Source organism: Chiloscyllium punctatum, chromosome 17 (genome assembly GCF_047496795.1).
Source record: "Chiloscyllium punctatum isolate Juve2018m chromosome 17, sChiPun1.3, whole genome shotgun sequence".
In the NCBI taxonomy this organism is placed as follows: Eukaryota; Metazoa; Chordata; class Chondrichthyes; order Orectolobiformes; family Hemiscylliidae; genus Chiloscyllium; species Chiloscyllium punctatum.
This window is the reverse complement of record NC_092755.1, coordinates 72,191,193-72,209,592: the sequence shown is the minus strand read 5'-3', so window position 1 is coordinate 72,209,592 and position 18,400 is coordinate 72,191,193. Positions and strand designations below refer to the sequence as shown.

Below are 18,400 nucleotides of genomic sequence, written 5' to 3'. Positions count from 1 at the left end.
TTATATAAGGAGGAAGGGTTATAGAGATGGTTGGATTGTTATCTGTTAGAGTGAATTATTATGGGGTGAGGACAAGGTTCTTGCTGGCATTATCAGAAGCTCTCATGAAAACATATAAAGAACAGTATGTCTGGATGATACTGCTTGGGCAGCTGGGTGAGGTGGCCACATGGAATGTAAAAGCAGCAATGTGCTACTGAGACTTTATAAAGCTCTGGTTAGGCTTCGTTTAGAATACGGTGTCCAGTTTTGGGCCCCACATCTCAGGAAGGACATACTGGCACTGGAGCGTGTCCAGCAGAGATTCACATGAATGATCCCTGGAATGGTAGGCCTGACATACGATAAATGGCTGAGGATCCTGGGATTGTATTCATTAGAGTTTAGAAGGTTGAGAGGAAATCTAATAGCAACTTACAAGATAATGTACGTCTTAGAAAGGGTGGACGTTGGGAATTTGCTTCTGTCAAGCGGGGATACTAGGATCCGAGGGCACAGCCTTAGAATTAGGGGAGGTTAATTTGGTGTGGAAATGAGGAGACATTTCTTCAGCCAGAGAGTAGTGGGCCTGTGGAATTCATTGCCACAGAGCTCAGTGGGGGCTGGGACGTTGAGTGTCTTCAAGGCAGAGATTGATAAATTCTTAATCTCGCAAGGAATTAAGGGATACGGGAAGAGTGCGGGTAAGTGGCGTTGAAATGCCCATCAGCCATGATTGAATTGCCTGACTTCCACACCTGTGTCCTATGGGCTTAAAGTGAGTCTGCCTCCTCTGAGGATGCAACTTGTTCTGTTCTTTCATTTTCCTGCAGTGTGGCTCCTCTGCAACACAATTTGTGAAATACTGCACTCTACAGTATACTGGATACCCTCCGCGCAATGTACTGCAGAGCATCTCCAGATGTGTCAAATTACCTGAAGCTTGCCTTGAATCACTCAGTGCTTTGTTTTCATATAGTCCTATGGTTGAGTGGCTACTGATGCATCTCCTCTGGTTCACTGATAGAGGGATCCTCACTGGAATCAGCATCCAGACTTTTAGATGGTAGATCTTGTCACCCAGATGAAACTGCTACAGAATGAATGCTTACAATTCTCTGGATATTTAGAAGGTTCCTGACCACCTAGTGGTTACAGATGGTCTAAACATTGAGGGAGTGAAAATTCTTGTGATCGATGAAAACTGCTCTTGAGAGTGCTTTGATTTGTAGCTCTCTCCATTCCTGCAGAATGATCATATTGAATGGCGGTGCAGGCTCGAAGGGCTGAATGGCCTACTCCTGCATCTATTGTCTATACATCTAGCTATTCCAGCAAAACCGATGTTGTCGCTCTATCCCTTGTCTAATACAAACATAAAATAATGCAGATAATGGAGCTCTGAAGTAAAAATTGAAAATGCTATAAATACTCAGCAAGTCAATGAGCTACTGTAGAGAGAGAAACCAAGTTCAAGGACCAGATCTTCTTGTGTCTTGATTAGTTGGCAGCCTGTTGGGATCCCACAGAATTTGGACACACTGACACTATGATATTAAGTTGGCAATTCTCCTGCTCACTTGGACCCTCCAAAGGTTTCTGACTGAACTAGAATTGGGAGACTTTAATCAGTTCCAACTTAATAACCTGGATCAATACCCAGCAGATGCGAGGCGGGAAAGTCCGAGTTGAATTCTTGTGTAGCACTTCAACTGACTCCCCAACCTGACTAGATCCTACCAGCAACTTGACATTCCCTCATGACCTACGTAATACCCACCCTACTGATTTAGCACTGTACCCCTACCCTGCTTACCTCACCCACCCCACCTCCTTAGTCATTTGTCTCATGTAAGCTATCCACATGCTTACCCGTACAATCACCCATTTACTTGTACACTCATTCACTAACACATTGGGACATTTCAGCTCTTATTTATCAGAATGCAGCAATTTGTGTTCTTAAAAGTTAATGTGGCTCATGGTCTGAGTTTTCCTGTGATGAGTGAGTTCTGCAGAATCCTCTATTGGAAGGTTAACCAGGAAGATTGGAGCGAGTTAACTGGATAGCTTTTCCTTTGATCATGATCGGAAACGGGTTCTGAACTTGACTGGACAATTTGGACCAATGCTTGCGATTGATGTTCTGATGAAAAGACATTAAGCTGAAATAGTACTTTGTTTCTGTCTCTGCTGATACTGCTGGACATGCTGAATATTTCCAGTATTTTCTGTTTTTATTACTCTGTTGTGTCAGACTGACCTCATTGTGCCAATGTGAACACAAGTTGCAGGCTTGGCAGGTAAGCTGTTGGTGATTGGGAGATGTAGTTGAGTGACTCCTTAGACCTCACCAGCAGGTCTCTGGAAGGAACTGGAGGTGAAACCATTCAGGGCCACAGTAACCTTGATGTCAATTGGCCTTGTGTGCCCATCACCCTCTTGGAAAGTGGCCTTATTCCAGGAGACTGCAGTTGTCAACATTGACCTATCATGAAAGCTTGAGCCTCATGAAGTACTGTTATTTCAAGAAGTTCAGAAAATACACCTTTTGCTGATGTTCCTACTTTCAAGCTGAAATTTTCTGTTCTTTGTCTCAAGATGTGGAGTAGCAAGAGTGTGTGGAGAAGTTGCAGTTAATGTTCAACTGCTGGTGCTTTTCTTGGTCTCCTGGTGCTGCAACACTGTGTGACTGTGACTGTGCCTGTTGCTCTTCTTTGGAGGTCCAAGTTAATACTGCATAAGTGACGGCAGGCAACTGGAAAGTGGATATCGAGACCAACGGTTGCAGCACCAGGATCAACAAGAAAAGCACCAGCGGCAGGGTGTCAGTATCAGTTGGTGGAATGTTAGCCATGACAGCTATCACCAACTTGTAAAATTCCATCTAATTTTGAGATTTGAACTTATGTCCCAGAGCTTTAGACTGGCGCTGTGGTTTATTGGTTCAGCAGCAAAACCACTGTGTCACTGTCTCCACTTAAATGTCACTCAAAACTTGAAATTGGGCTTTCAAGTCAAATTCAGCCACCACAGATCTTTCAGAGAATGGCCACTCACCTTATAATTTCTGTCTTTCAAGGCTTCCCAGCTTTGCCAGTTTCATTGTCCAATGAGTCTCTGCTATGTTGATAGATCCAAAACATTCAGTGTGGCTTAGGAAACTCAGGAACTGTCAGTTAAAGTTGCATTGATTAAAGCACTGCACCTGTCCCCACCCAAACCCCTCTATACATGGCAGGTAAATGATTGCCTGCTATTTCTGCTGTTTTGTAAAGTCACCTATTCTTATTTCTCCTGACTTGCTGGTCTTCCTTTCGATTTGGCAAGTCTTTTCTTGTCTTATGCAAAGAATACTCTTTACACAAAAGCTCGATTCTGAAATTTGTGCATACAAAGAAGCCATAGCACTGATATGTCTTCATAACATTGCTCTGGATTCTAGTTTTGAATTTCATATATACACAAAGGAAATGAGAACTGATTCTTGGTTGTCCACAATCATTACGTTTGAAGCAGCATTATATTTTGTTTCATTCAAATATAGGTACCGGGGGTTGAAATGGAAGGAAACCAACCTTCTGGAGATTCCCCTCTCATTAACCCCAGAAATCCAGTAAATGCATCAAGCTCTGCATCAGGTATTGTGCTTGCATTTTATGATAGACCCCTAACATGATAAGTTTTTCTATAACATTGAGAAGTGTTGTGAGTAAATTACCACAAGCTACCTTTTAATTTGATTACTTATTAAGAAATCTCACAGTCTAATACTGAAACAATTGCATGTAGCAACCAAATAAGACTCTCAAATAACCAAGTTAAGCCTCACAACCCAACTGAGCTAATAATGATGGAATTCAGCTATGATTCCAAGCAGCAGAGTCTGTCTCTTGATTTGTCTAGTATTTAATCCTTGTGCACTGTTGTTCTTTGAAGTTCGGTTGCTGGATTTCTATTTTTAGCCAGTTTTCTGACATTATTGATTATTGTTTAGATTCTTTCATCCAAAATATTGATTACTCCTCTGGGGCTATCAAGTCTGCAGCTTGTATATTTATCAGAAGTAATTTTCCTGATCCTTGTTACATTGGCATTGACTGTCCATTTGAAGACACAGTTTTTCTACAATTAAATCATTAAATTCTTCTGCAGAGCAATTATTTGTCCTTGTGGCAAAAGGCAGCCAGTTATCAAGCAGGTGTAAACCATTTCATTCATGTAACTTTGACTTGGTAGGACTAATAAATTAAACTGCATTTATTTCAATGCAAAGGGCCTAACAAGGAAGGCAAATGAACTCCAGGCATGGTTAGGAACATGGGACTGGGATTGCAATTATGTAAACATGGCTCAGGGATGGGCAGGACTGGCAGCTTGACATTCCAGGATACAAATGCTACAGGAAGGAGAGAAAGGGAGGCAAGCGAGGAGGGGGAGTGGCATTTTTGATAAGGGATAGCATTACACCTGTGCTGAGGGAGGATATTCCTGGAAATGCATCCAGGGAAGTTATTTGGGCGGAACTGAGAAATAAGAAAGGGATGATCACCTTATTGGGATTGTATTATAGACCCCCCAATAGTCAGAGGGAAATTGAGAAACAAACTTGTTAGGAGAGCTCCGCTATCTGTAAGAATAATAGGGTATACAAAGTTAAAAATCACACACCACCAGGTTATAGTCCAACAAGTTTAATTGGAAGCACACTAGCTTTTGGAGCGACACTCCTTCACCTGATGAAGGAGCGTCGCTCCGAAAGCTAGTGTGCTTCCAATTAAACCTGTTGGACTATAACCTGGTGTTGTGTGATTTTTAATTTTGTACACCCAGTCCAACACTGGCATCTCCGAGTCAATATTAGGGTAGTTATGGTAGGGGATTTTAACTTTCCAAACATTGACTGGGACTGCCATAGTGTTAAAGGTTTAGATGGAGAGGAATTTCTTAAATGTGTACAAGACAATTTTCTGTTTCGGTATGTGGATGTACCTACTAGAGAAGGTGCAAAACCTGACCTATTCTTGGGAAATAAGGCAGGGCAGGTGACGGAGGTGTCAGTGGGGAAGCACTTTGGGACCAGCGACCATAATTCTATTAGTTTTAAAAGAGTGATGGAAAAGGATAGACCAGATCTAAAAGTTGAAGTTCTAAATTAAAGAAAGGCCAATTTTGACGGTGTTAGGTAAGAACTTTCAAAAGCTGATTGGAGGCAGATGTTCGCAGGTAAAGGGACGGCTGGAAAATGGGAAGCCTTCAGGAATGAGATAACAAGAATCCAGAGGAAGTATATTCCTGTCAGGGTGAAAGGGAAGGCTGGTAGGTATAGGGAATGCTGGATGACTAAAGAAATTGAGGGTTTGATTAAGAAAAAAAAGGAAGCATATGTTAGATATAGGCAGGATAGATCGAGTGAATCCTTAGAAGATTATAAAGGAAGTAGGAATATACTTGAGAGGGAAATCAGGAGGGCAAAAAAGGGGACATGAAATAGCTTTGGCAAATAGAATTAAGGAGAATCCAAAGGGTTTTTACAAATATATTAAGGACAAAAGGGTAACTAGGGAGTGAATATGGCCCCTCAGAGATCAGCAAGGCAGCCTTTGTGTGGAGCCACAGAAAATGGGGGAGATACTAAATGAATATTTTGCATCAGTATTTACTGTGGAGAAGGATATGAAGATATAGACTGTAGGGAAATAGATGGTGACATCTTGCAAAATGTCCAGATTACAGAGGAGGAAGTGCTGGATGTCTTGGAACACATAAGTGGATAAATCCCCAGGACATGATTGTCTGGAGGAATGAATCAGGGAATAGCTGACGGCTCTTTTAAGTTGAAACAGGTCTGTAGTAAATAAGGTCTTTCTGTAGTAAATAAGGTCTTTTGTATTCGTGTAGTCTTTAAAATGCGAAATGTCCACAGAATGAGCTCAAATTGATTGTCAGTGTAATTCTTAGCATCAGATGTACCCGAGAACTCTGTGGGAACTAGAGAAGTGATTGCTGGGCCTCTTGCTGAGATATTTGTATCATCGATAGTCACAGGTGAGGTGCCTGAAGACTGGAGGTTGGCAAACGTGGTGCCACTGTTTAACAAGAACTACAGACCGGTGAGCCTGACCTCGGTGGTGGGCAAGTTGTTGGAGGGAATCCTGAGGGACAGGATGTACACGTATTTGGAAAGGCAAGGACTGATTCAGGATAGTCAACATAGCTTTGTGCATGGGAAATCATGTCTCACAAACTTGATTGAGTTTTTTGAAGAAGTAACAAAGAAGATTGATGAGGGCAGAGCAGAAGATGTGATCTATATGGACTTCAGTAAGGTGTTCAACAAGGTTCCCCATGGGAGACTGGTTAGCAATGTTAGATCTCATGGAATACAGGGAGAACTAGCCATTTGGATACAGAACTGGCTCAGAGGGTGGTGGTGGAGGGTTGTTTTTCAGACTGGAGGCCTGTGACCAGTGGAGTGCCACAAGGATCGGTGCTGAGCCCTCTACTTTTTGTAATTTACATAAATGATTTGGATGCGAGCATAAGAGGTAGAGTTAGTAAATTTGCAGATGACACCAAAATTGGAGGTGTAGTGGACATCGAAGAGGATTACCTCAGATTACAACAGGATCTGGACCAGATGGCCAATGGGCTGAGAGGTGGCAGATGGAGTTTAATTCAGATAAATGCGAGGTGCTGCATTTTGGGAAAACAAATCTTAGCAGGACTTATACACTTAATGGTAAGGTCCTAGGGAGTGTTGCTGAACAAAGAGAACTTGGAGTGCAGGTTCACAGCTCCTTAAAAGTGGAGTCGCAGGTAGATAGGATAGTGAAGAAGGCGTTTGGTATGCTTTCCTTTATTGGTCAGAGTATTGGGTACAGGAGCTGGGAGGTCATGTTGCTGCTGTACAGGACATTGGTTAGGCCACTGTTGGAATATTGCGTGCAGTTCTGGTCTCCTTCCTATCGGAAAGATGTTGTGAAACTTGAAAGGGTTCCGAAAAGATTTACAAGGATGTTGCCGGGGTTGGAGGATTTGAGCTACAGGGAGAAGCTGAACAGGCTGGGGCTGTTTTCCTTGGAGCGTCTGAGGCTGAGGGGTGACCTTTATAGAGGTTTACAAAATTATGAGGGGCATGGATAGGATAAATAGACAAAGTCTTTTTCCCTGGGGTCGGGGAGTCTAGAGGGCATAGGTTTAGGGTGAGAGGGGAAAGACATAAAAGAGACCTAAGGGGCAGCCTTTTCACACAGAGGGTGGTACATGTATGGAATGAGCTGCCAGAGGAAGTGGTGGAGGATGGTACAATTGCAACATTTAAAAGGCATCTGGATGGGTATATGAATAGGAAGGGTTTGGAGTGATATGGGCTGGGTGCTGGCAGGTGGGACTAGATTGGGTTGGGATATCTGGTCGTCATGGACAGGTTGGACCGAAGAATTTGTTTTGTGCTGTACATGTCTATGACTTCTCCTTCTCCCAAGCATGGCTAATTGCTTTCAATTCCTGTATAACGATATATCCTTGTCCCTTAAGAGTTTATTTCTAGAGTTCTAGAGTGCTTCTTTCAATTCTGAAGTTTACACTTTCACAGTAGTTTTACCAAGAACTGATTCCTGCAGATGTTAATGAATTGTGATTTTACTCTCTTTTAGAAATTCACCTTGAACAGTGGCAAAGCCCACCAAAACCTAAGGTAAGGGTGAACACTCCAGTTAGATGATGATTGACGGTCAAGTTTTGTTTCACTTCTATTGGTGAAGGCATTGTCTGGAGGAATGAATCAGAGAATAGCTGATGGCTCTTTTCAGTTGAAACAGGTGCAAGATCCGTACATATTATTACTTTCTCTAGTAAATAAGGTCTTTTGTAGTTATGTAGTCTTTAGAATGCGAAATGTCTACAGAATGAGCTCAAATGGATTGTCAGTGTAATTCTTAGCATTCACTTGAGGGAAGTGGTATAGTGATTATGTCACTGGACTAGTAGTCCAGAAAACCAGGCTAATCTTCTCCAGACATCGATTTGAATCCCATGATAGATAATGAAATTTGAAATCTGTAAACATCTGGAATATAAAGTTTATTTACTGCTGACCATGCGCTGTCAATTGTGGTAAAAACTAATCTGCTTCATGTATGTCCTCTTAGGGAAGGAAATTTGTCATTTTTACCTTGTGTGGCTCAAGATGAAGCAACATGATCACCTCTGGATAATTAAGGATAGGCAGTAAATGCTGACTTAGACAGTGATGCTCACACCCCATGAACAAATGGAATTTTTAAAAAAAGGATTATTTGAAAAATATAGGCCAATTGCAGAATCGTGCGTAATGTTAGACATTACGTTTAGAATTTTGCAGTTACGAGCTGGTTGTGTAAAGTCAGTATCTTGCCTACTGTGAATAACTGAAGAGAGACACTTCCTTTGTTTTAACATTTGCAGTCTTCAGGAAGTATGCCCAGCTAACATGAGCACTGAAAATTATATAGCTTATTACTTGTTTTTGTGATAGGCTGGACTTCTTGTTGGTTTTGCAGCAACATCACTAGTTGCTACTTGTACATTCTCCTGGACAATGCCTCCACCAATCAGCGCTCTCATCATTTAGTTGGAAATGTTATTCTCATTTACATTAGTAAAGAAGAAAATTAATAGAAGCATGAAAAGTGTGATTAGCATACCATTTAATTGTTGAAACTTAAGTGTTGCATATTTCCTTTTTGACGATTTAACAACTCGTAAGATTGGAAAGCCAACTGATCTACACCAAGCATCTTTGAAACAGCTGGCAGATGAAGGTTTCTTAAAGTGCAATTTTCCCTCTCCAGTGCCTTGATTCTAAAATACCCACCAACATCACCAATACCCCCCACCACCACCAATCTCTCAGCTTACAGGTGAGGGGGAAGGGTCAAGGCTTGACCATGTCAACTCAATGACCCATGGCAACCCTTCATTCCTGACATTTAATCATTATCGACCTTGTAGACAGGTGTGCTTTGAATGCAAAAATCGTGGCCTCCTGTTGTCGGTAGTGCCCTGAAACAATTTCAGTATATTTGGCCAGTAAAGCACTGCATGCAACTTCACAGCCAGAGCATGGTAAAAGGTAATAATTAGCTAAAAATGCTAACATGGGTGTTGAAATATGAAATTGGTAAGAACAGGAATAGTTCCATCTCCTCAGCCCAGCCTTCCCTAGATTAAAACGAATCCTCCTACCCATTTTTTTCATTTAACCTACATGGTTTCCCTGCTGACCTTCACATCCACATTTTTGTTTGACACTTCCATTATAGTGGAACTCCATTCAACCCATCATTTTTAAAACTGTGATCCTCTAACTGTGAAGGACAACCCCCATGATCTTCTTAGCTCTGACCTCCTGTTGCCAAATTCCCAGTTACACTTGCAGACTGGCTTCAGACTTGCCTTTGGGAACATTAAAAACAGGAACAGGAGTAGGCCATTTGGCCCTTGGAAACATTTGTGGAAACAAGGCCAGACTGTTGAGAATGACTGGGCATCTATATCCCATGACTTTCTTTGTTGCCTGCTAAGGGATTTGTATTTGTACCTCTAAGCAGCAGCATTGCTGAGATTGGGAGTTGGTTGTGTCCAGAGTTTAGATATATATTGAACTCCTGGCATTTTTTTGTCTGCCTTTTAAATCTCCATTTACATCAACACTACAAATCCAATCGATAACACTATCTCTGTTGTAAATAAATTTCCTGTCCGGAGAGCTCACTGCATATTAATTTTACCATTGACCATTTGTACATAATTCTAATTCTTTAAATTTTAAATGAAAGGAAATTTCAGTGCTAATTGTTAATTTTATAAAAGTAACATTTGATTTTTGATGATCTTCTCAGCCTTCACTGGAGAATGTTAGCAGTTCAAAATCTATAGGAGATTCAAAGATGAACTTTGGGAAGATGCAAGATTTTGCTGCAACAAATGCAGGAAGATATAAAACTTGTCCAGCAAAAGCTATTCAGCCAGGTCCTATATTGAATACTTCTGCGAAAAATGTAAGTAATTTGGGGTTTGGGCTAAGCTAGCCTTTTTTATTTCTCTTTTGTTCCAGGTGGCAGTTGAGGAAACCCAATCGTTCCACTTTTTAATCCAACAGGTCATCTGCTAAATTGTTAGCAAGTCAAAGTATGATTTTTAACTCCCTATCTAGGAGAATTGGCAAGGTGGGATTTGGGTGTTGCCACTCTTCTTCCGATTGATGCGAATATCCCACTGGACTAAATACCCCAGAATTAGAGGCTACAGCTCTGATCTCCTGCTTCCCTGGACGCCAGATAAATTTAGTGAATGGAAATGGACTCAAATACTGAAATGGTAAACTCCCTTCACCTATCTCTAGGTCTTGAGCTTAATAATTCCTAATGTAACAGGGTGATATAAATTGACAGTTTGGTTCTATTGGAAATCAGAATGGATAGTAAATAATAGTTAAATAATTTTGTTGTCAGATGTAAACTGGCTTGAGAGTAAGCTGACCTTACCTGATCCTTGGCAAGCAGCTTCTATTGCCAGGTCTTTTCTCCTGTCCTCTTTTTGGTTTCCCGCTATGGTGTTGCTCAATTGGGATTTTATTCTGTAAAATATGTATCTGTTTGCTTCTCAACAGACGAGTTGGACATCAATATACTGTGACCTCATAGTTGTCACTGTCTTTGTGGATTTTGCACATTCTCTTTGTTTCTGTGTGGGTTTCTTCTGAGTGCTCTGGTTTCCTCCCACAATCCAAAGATGAGCAGTTTAGGTAAATTGGCCATGCTAAATTGCCCATAGTGTTCAGGGATGTGTAAGTTAGTTCTAAATTAACATTAAATTGAAAAGGAATTCCAGTATATGCAGCACATTATGATAAAACTCCAAAGCTGCCTGAAATAAGCTACAGTACCCAGTATGTGACAATGCATAATTTAACATTTTGGGTACATATCTTTGATCAACCAAATACATGAGAAAGAATAGCAAAGATGCAAAGTTGGAGTTGTAGCAGAAATTAAACAAGAATACCAGAAAAATGTGGTGAATATGATGAGAAACCTTTTTCAAACCAAATACTGGCCTGACTCCCCATTTTGTTTCTTCATTGGGATGTGGACATTACTGGTTGGCATTTATTGTCCTTCCCTAATTGGCAGGCACTGTTAAAAGTCAGCCATGGTGGCTCAGTGGTTGGCACTGCTGCCTCACAGCACCAGAGACCTGGGTTGGTTTCCAGCCTTGGGCGACTGTCTGTGTGGAGTTTGCACATTCTCCCCATCTCTGTGTGGGTTTCCTCCAGGTGCTCTGGTTTCCTCCCACAATCCAAAGGTGTGCAGATTAAGTGAATTGGCCATGCTAACTTGCCTGTAGTGTTCAGGGATGTGTAGGTTAGGTCCATTAGTCAGGGGTAAATGTAGAGTAGTAGGTTAGGTGAATGATTCTGGGAGGGTTACTCTTCGGAGGGTCAGTGTGAACTTGTTGGGTCAAATGGCCTGTTTCCACACTGTAGGATTCCATGTTCCCATTGCTACCTGGAGTCACTTATAGGTCAGGCCAGATAAGGATGACATTTTCCTTCTCTAAAGAACAGTAGTGAATAAACCTGATGGACTTTTCTCAGACTTCATGATCATCATTGTTAATTATTTTCTGTGCTCTTCCCCCCCCCCCCCCCCCCCGACTCCGATGCACTATCTGCCAGATATTCCCAAAGTACAAACATCCATTACTGTCAAAATACTAAAGCTAAGGGAACAGAGGGCTGTAGTATCCCAAGAAGAAAGATGAGTTGCTGTTGTTGAATCTCGCATCTTATCTTCATTAGAAAAGTGTGATTTAATACTGGATGCATATGTGAAATACAAATGAGATTGAATCATTAAGATTTTTCCCTTAAAGTACGTAAAATTGACCTTCAAAATGTTGCTTTTTTTTGTTCGAGCTATGCTAAAAGTAATCCATTGGAAAGAAAGTAAAGTTAGTCTTGGCCCGAAGTCTAATATTGTAATGTTTGTGTTTAGTGTGGTAGGAACTTGGGAATATGACTAAATACTGGAGCTGCTTTTCAGGGTAAAGAAGTTGGGATACCCTTTACTGATAGTGAACAGGTACCCTTATTCTTGTGGAAATGATAAAAAGGATCAGTATTTAGCAATGAAATCAGGTCACAGTTTGTTACAAAAATGTAGTAGCATTGTGAAACGTGAAATTTTGTAATTGGTGCATTTTAATGAGGTATGTGTGTGAAGGATATGGATCGAAGACATATGGAATTGAGGTATACTTAGTCATGATGTAAACAAATGATGTAATAAATTTATGGGGCTGAATAATCCACCCCTTTTCCTATGTCAACAGAATCAAAAATGGAAGTGTTAAATGAAAAATATCTATCTGCTCCACTTATCTTTATCCAGGGAGAATGAAGACCAGTGTGAGAAAGCAATTTTTGAAATATCATGAACACTTTCCAATCTTTACTTCTAGCTTACTAATAGAATAATTTCAAGTATAATTTTTCAGAAATTATGGGAAGGAGAACTGAATTACATTTTGAAGCTAATTGAAAATTATTACCAATTTTGCAAATTCAGTTATGTTTACTCTCTAAAGCTATGTAACCATATGTAATATTTTATATCTATCAGAGTAATCATGTTGTAAGCATAACAGATTCAGATATCATACATTTTTCCTGGATTGGTATCTGGGGCTGCCCTTTTGGTAACAGTCATTATCCAAACTGCTGCCAATATTATTTATGACTAAAGTGCTTACCAAAATCAGTGTTGTCCTTTTTTTTAATGGAGTAAGATAATCAAACAAACCTAGGACAAAATTTCTCATATCGTTACCTTTCTGTCCCAGAATGCAAATACAGATCTGGAAAATGCTACTATTCAGAAACAGCGCAATGAATTACAGCTGCTTGTTGCAGAACTGAAAGATCGGGACAAAGAGTTAAATGAAATGGTGGCAGCGCACCGAAAGCAACTTGCGGCATGGGAGGAGGATCGTCTGAGGATACTTAGCCTGGAAGAGAGATGTGCTAAATTGGAACGTTAGTATTGTTTTTTAAAAATATTATAACATGTCCAGGTGGCTAAAACATTAAAACTAAGTTCCAGTAGTTTCTCAACTAAGTGAGAAACTAAGAAGTTCTTCGAAAGAAATACTTCCTTGGTTTATGCTATGTGACTGTTCTCTCTTCTGGATAAAATACCATTATACTTTTACTGGAATCATCATTTTGCCAGTGGAAATGTTATAAGTCACATTTTTATTTCATTGACAGTAGCCGGATTCATTGCACAGCAACAATATCTGATTATACAGTGCTTGAAATTTAGTAAAACATTCTACATCACTCAGCAGTTTCAAACAAAATTGCTACTCATGAGGACACAAGTAGGAAGTTGCAGGGTATAGATCATAGGAAGCTGAATGTATAGCAACCAATGGTAGACCAATTAAGATTAAGGAAGTGCAAGAGGTCATAAATAGAGGAGTGCAGAGATTTCAATCATTGTAGGATTGGAGGAGGTTACAATAAGAGGAACAAATTCAAGGAGGAATTTTAAAATAAGGGCAATAATTATAAGCTCACATGTTGGACTCGAAACCAGTATAGCTCAGTGACCATAGAGGTGATGTGTAAAAGTACTTGGTACATGATAGGATACAGAAACCATAATTTTAGATGAGTTTAAGTTTGTAAATGTGGAATATGACAGGCTATGTATCGCAATTTCAGTAGCAAATAGACTCTGAGAGATGTGGAGTCTTAATGACAGAGTAGGTTTGCAATTGGAAGTTCAGTCAGGGTCAGTCTCAAACCATAGTTATGAATGATTTAGTCCTGCCTCCATGTAAGAAAGAGGTACAGAGTTGGTGGTTTGAAAACAGAGTTTCTGGAGATGAAGAAGTCATTTATTTGCATTTTATTTGAAGGAAATTTCAGCTTGTTCAGTACTCGATTTTAGATCTGTGTGACAAATAAAACTCACTGACGTATAAAGGGATATTGATGATGTGACCTTTTAGTCCAGCATTAGTTTGTGCTTTCAAACATGAAAAGAAGAGAAATAATCCCATAACTAAACCTTTCAGGGGCCATAAAATTTCCTTATGTCTCATGTATTTTGATTAATTAATCATAAATGGGAAAGCCATTTCTCAGATGAGATGCAGTAACATCATTTATATCCAACCCAGCAGAGTTTGCTGCTTTTAAGAGAAAATGGAGTGAGGATATGTACTGCAATTGTATAATTTGTTCTTTCCAAAATACATCTGGATGAACAACATTTTAGTTGGTTCAGTAGGAACCATTCTCTACAGTTTAGAAATGTGCAAAGGAGAACAGATAAATGGATCATCAAGTTTTGAAAAAAAAAGTCCTACTACGTGATAAATTGTTGGTAACGTTGTGTTTTAATAGATGAACTGCGAAACAGGAATGAGACTATTAGATCCTTAGGTGCGCAACAAAAGATTTTGGAATCTCAGCAAGCTGATTGTCTGAAAACACTGACCAGTACCCAGCAACGGCTGAAGGAAATATCTGAAAAAGCAGCAGAAACTGCTAATACCTGTGAAGAATTGGAGGTAAGATTGCCAGTAATAAAATTGTAGATTATATTAACATTTCTGTTTCATCAATGACCTTTTAACTGTATTGTTGTATTCTGTTTACCTCATGCAGGACAGGAACAAAACCCTCAATTCCTCCAATTTAGAGCTTTCTGCCCAGGTGGGACAGTTAGAGGCACGTGAACAGGAGCTCACCACAATGCTGGAATTAAAGGTATTAAAATTATGGTCCAGAACATGAGCAAATGCTTAGTAAATTCTTAGCAAATATTCTTTGATCTTAACGTTTCTATCTGTTATAATGCATGTGTTTTCTCTGTGTGACATAATCCCATGTTAAATAATAAACTTTAAGTAATGAGTGAATATAACAAGCACCACCTCTTGCTACCAGTCTCATTTTACAATGTGCCATGGTCACTTGGTGCTCCAGCACTTGAATGTTGCTGAGAAGTGAAACACACAGCTGAACTGTTTTGTTTTGCACACAGGATAAGCGCTAGAATGCCAAATTTAAAATGCTCACAGCAATTTCTACCACAGAAAGAAAAGGATGATAATTGGTTGGCAAGTCAACGTTGATTGTACAAGCTTCTTTTCCACTTAGACATCCTTTATAGCCTCGGGACTCAACATTGAGTTTAACAATTTAAGAGCTTGACCACCACCGTCCTTTTACATTCCTTTCCCTCACAACCCTGTCATGGAATGGGTTGCTTTCAGTAAAACTTCTCCTCTTCCTTGACGATTCTTCCTTGCCTCCCCTGTTTTTTCCTCCCTCTCTGGACTCTGTCTTCACCTGGTCACTCACTCCTTTTCCACCCCACACTGTCATCAACATTATCATACCACACCTTAACATGTTTCCAATTCTGAAGGAAGATCTTTGTACTCAAAGCATTTGCTTTGCTTTCTCTCCACAGATGCTGCCAGACATGTTGAGTTTCTCCAGCAATTTCTGTTTTTGTTTTAATGTATTCCTTTTGCTTGCAGTGAGTAGCTCCCTGCATGTGAATGTCTATCAGTCCTAGGAAGTGTAAATTGGACACTTTACAAGCTCAATTACTTGTAAATGGAGTCTTAAATGCACTCATTTGTGCTTTCTAGAAGGGGCATACCTTTAACTACAGAGACTATTCAGCAATAATCTCTCTTTTTTCAGTATTATTCAATACCTTGGTATTTTCTTTGTAAAAGCAATATAAATACATGATGTTGTTTTCCATTCACTAGTAGTTTGTGACTCTGGCCCTGGTGTATTTGTTATATCTAAATTGCACCCTTATATTAGAGGATAGAGACGTCTATATGAATCAAATTTTAGTTTTGATATCTAACACCACAATAACTATGGGTTTTTACCTTCTGTCTAGGACAAGGATATGGTTGACGCCACCAATCACATCATGGATCTTACAGCTAGGTTTAAAACCTTAGAGGGTGCATTACGAGAAGCCAGGGTAAATGAAACAAATACCAGAAAAGAAGTGCATGATTGCAAACAACATTCAAAGAAACTAAGACATGAAATTTGCAAGCTCAAAGGTCAGTTGTGGGTTGCTTGTTTTTAAAATATTGAGTTTTTTTAAGTTTCTTTGTTGGAAACAATTGCAATTTGCTTTTTACATTTCCTTAAATGATATGTGTAATTACAATCCACTTTCAATGTTGTAATGATACCAAGTGATTACTTATCCAGCAGAGTACATCTTTGCTCAGTCATGACCCAGTATGTAATAAAGCTCTATGACAGTGCTGTGATATATTGGGCCAATTTATTTTTGGTTTTTATTCATGGGAAAATTGCTGTAGTGGGTACAATTGAATCGGGAGAAGAGGTGAGCGCACCAATAACTATTTAAATGATTTGTCTGCTCTTTTAAATGAGTGGTTAGAAAATTATGGGGTTCATGTGCTCTTTGTACCGAAAACTCTACCCAATAAAATAGACAAATGTTCTTTCAACATTTTCGGAGTCAAAGAAGAAGTTGCATTTTCTGTATACATTAACTTCAATCTTATTGCCATCCTTTGAAGGTATTTCACAGCCAAGAAAGTGTAATTGCTGTTCTTTTGACAGCAAATATAACAGTTATTTGGGACTTATGTTATGGACTAGGCCAGACCATTCAAAACATTCTTAAGCAAGCAGCCCAGACCATAACTTTGCAATTTGTTTTGGTAAGTGTACAGTGAAAATTACCTGGCGTAAGTTAGCTAGGTTGACTACTAGATTTTAAAACAGACAAAACATTTATTCATAAAATTACACAATGAAACACAACTCAGTCTAATCAAACTAGACTTAATTATGCTGTTTCGAATGTACACAACAGTCCCAATAAGCAAACTGCCTTTAACACACAGTACAAAAGAAACACATGCTTATAGGTTGAAGTTGAAGGGGAGAAAGAGTTTCCACACAGCTCACTGTTGAACTCTTCACCATTTCAAGACTGAAGTAAACTGCTCAGCTAGAGAGCTGACTATACTCTTTCATTATACAGATCACTTCTAAAGCATGATCACTTTGGCCCGAAGTCTCATTTGTTTACATGTAAATAAAACGCCTCTCAAAATCTTTTTTAATCTCTGTATCAAACCAGACTGATTGGTTTAATGCTCCTCTGAAAAATATCAAGGAGAGAGTATCCTTGAACCAAGGATAGCTTTTAGGATAGAAAGGGACTAGCTTTGTGACACTTAGCAATTAAATGCAACCTTGTTTTAATGCACAAATGGGATATGATAAGTTTGACAATGTCAACACTATAGGAGTGCTACATAATTTTTTCCTGTCCTGAAGTATCACTGACAACTGTACTATGTGTGACTCGAAATGGAAACACTCTGATTCAGCTAAAATAGTACCTTGATTAAAGTAGTAATGTTTAAGCACCAAAAGCCCATTTAAGTTATTCTCAATTACTACTTTCAGTATTCTCAAGAGTTAATTACTAGGGAACCCTCTTATGGTGCAGGGGTAGCATTCCTACCTCTGGACAAGGGTGGCCTGGGTTCAAGTCCCACTTGCTTCCAGAGGTGCATAATAATGTCTTCGAACAGGTTGATTAGAAAAATAGGTTAGTTTAAAAAAAGTCACTAGTGAGTTTAAATGACCGGGCCAGTTTAGTTTTCCCTTTTCCAAAATGGGTTTCTCTAAGTATTAGTGGAATCTAAATGTAATACTATTTTGGATTATCTATGCTTTTTGGAAAATTTCTCTTTGCCAAGTTTGAAAAATGTTAAATGTCTTATTTGTGATTGTTATGCCCAGCAGGATTTTAGACCGAGATAATCTGCCTTTGGTTTGAGTAGTTGCTGATTCAGGAATAGGTATTGGCCTGGACACAGCAGAGAAAAAGTCCCTTCTTTGAAAGGGTGTAATGGATTTCTTTCATGTTCACCAATTGGTGGCATCTCTGATAATGTGACACTACACTGGTGTGTTCAAATCTCTTGTATATCTCACATATCTTGTATTTTGATCATTGGCTGCATTGTGACCATAGATAAATTAAATTTTCTTTCTAAGTCACGTTGTACTCTTCCATTCTCTCTGCCATCACCCCTGCACCTACACCCCTACCTCCACCTTCTCTTACTATGAATGCTTATGCCCTCTCTGACTGATTGGAAAATGGCCATTCTTCCGGTATGATCCTGAATAGCACCTGAGTCTGATTCAATATTCTCACTTGCATGCACACACACTTACCAACATGGGTCATTAAATACTGAGGCAGTGTAAGTAGCTGCTTTGAAAACTAGTGAAGTTGGGGTGGGGGGGGTGGTGGGGGGGGAGACG

The 18,400-nt window shown here is 39.6% G+C and overlaps 1 protein-coding gene across 5 annotated transcripts in view; it reads left to right on the top strand.

The window, feature by feature from the left end:
- Nucleotides 1-18,400, top strand: part of LOC140487955 (coiled-coil domain-containing protein 62-like) — a 53,659-nt gene that overhangs the window by 8,343 nt on the left and 26,916 nt on the right. For 3 of the 5 annotated variants that reach the window (XR_011962977.1, XM_072587411.1, XM_072587409.1), the window contains exons 2-7: nt 7,638-7,678; nt 9,864-10,022; nt 12,868-13,060; nt 14,441-14,607; nt 14,705-14,806; nt 15,966-16,137. Coding sequence is in view for 4 of the 5 variants with exons in the window: in XM_072587411.1 (XP_072443512.1) it covers nt 7,638-7,678; nt 9,864-10,022; nt 12,868-13,060; nt 14,441-14,607; nt 14,705-14,806; nt 15,966-16,137 (834 nt within the window). In the remaining variant the exon portion in view is untranslated. Of the gene's footprint in view, nt 1-3,526; nt 3,621-7,637; nt 7,679-9,863; nt 10,023-10,135; nt 10,342-12,867; nt 13,061-14,440; nt 14,608-14,704; nt 14,807-15,965; nt 16,138-18,400 lie in introns of those variants that run through there. The other 2 variants (XM_072587410.1, XM_072587412.1) reach the window with 2 other exon arrangements.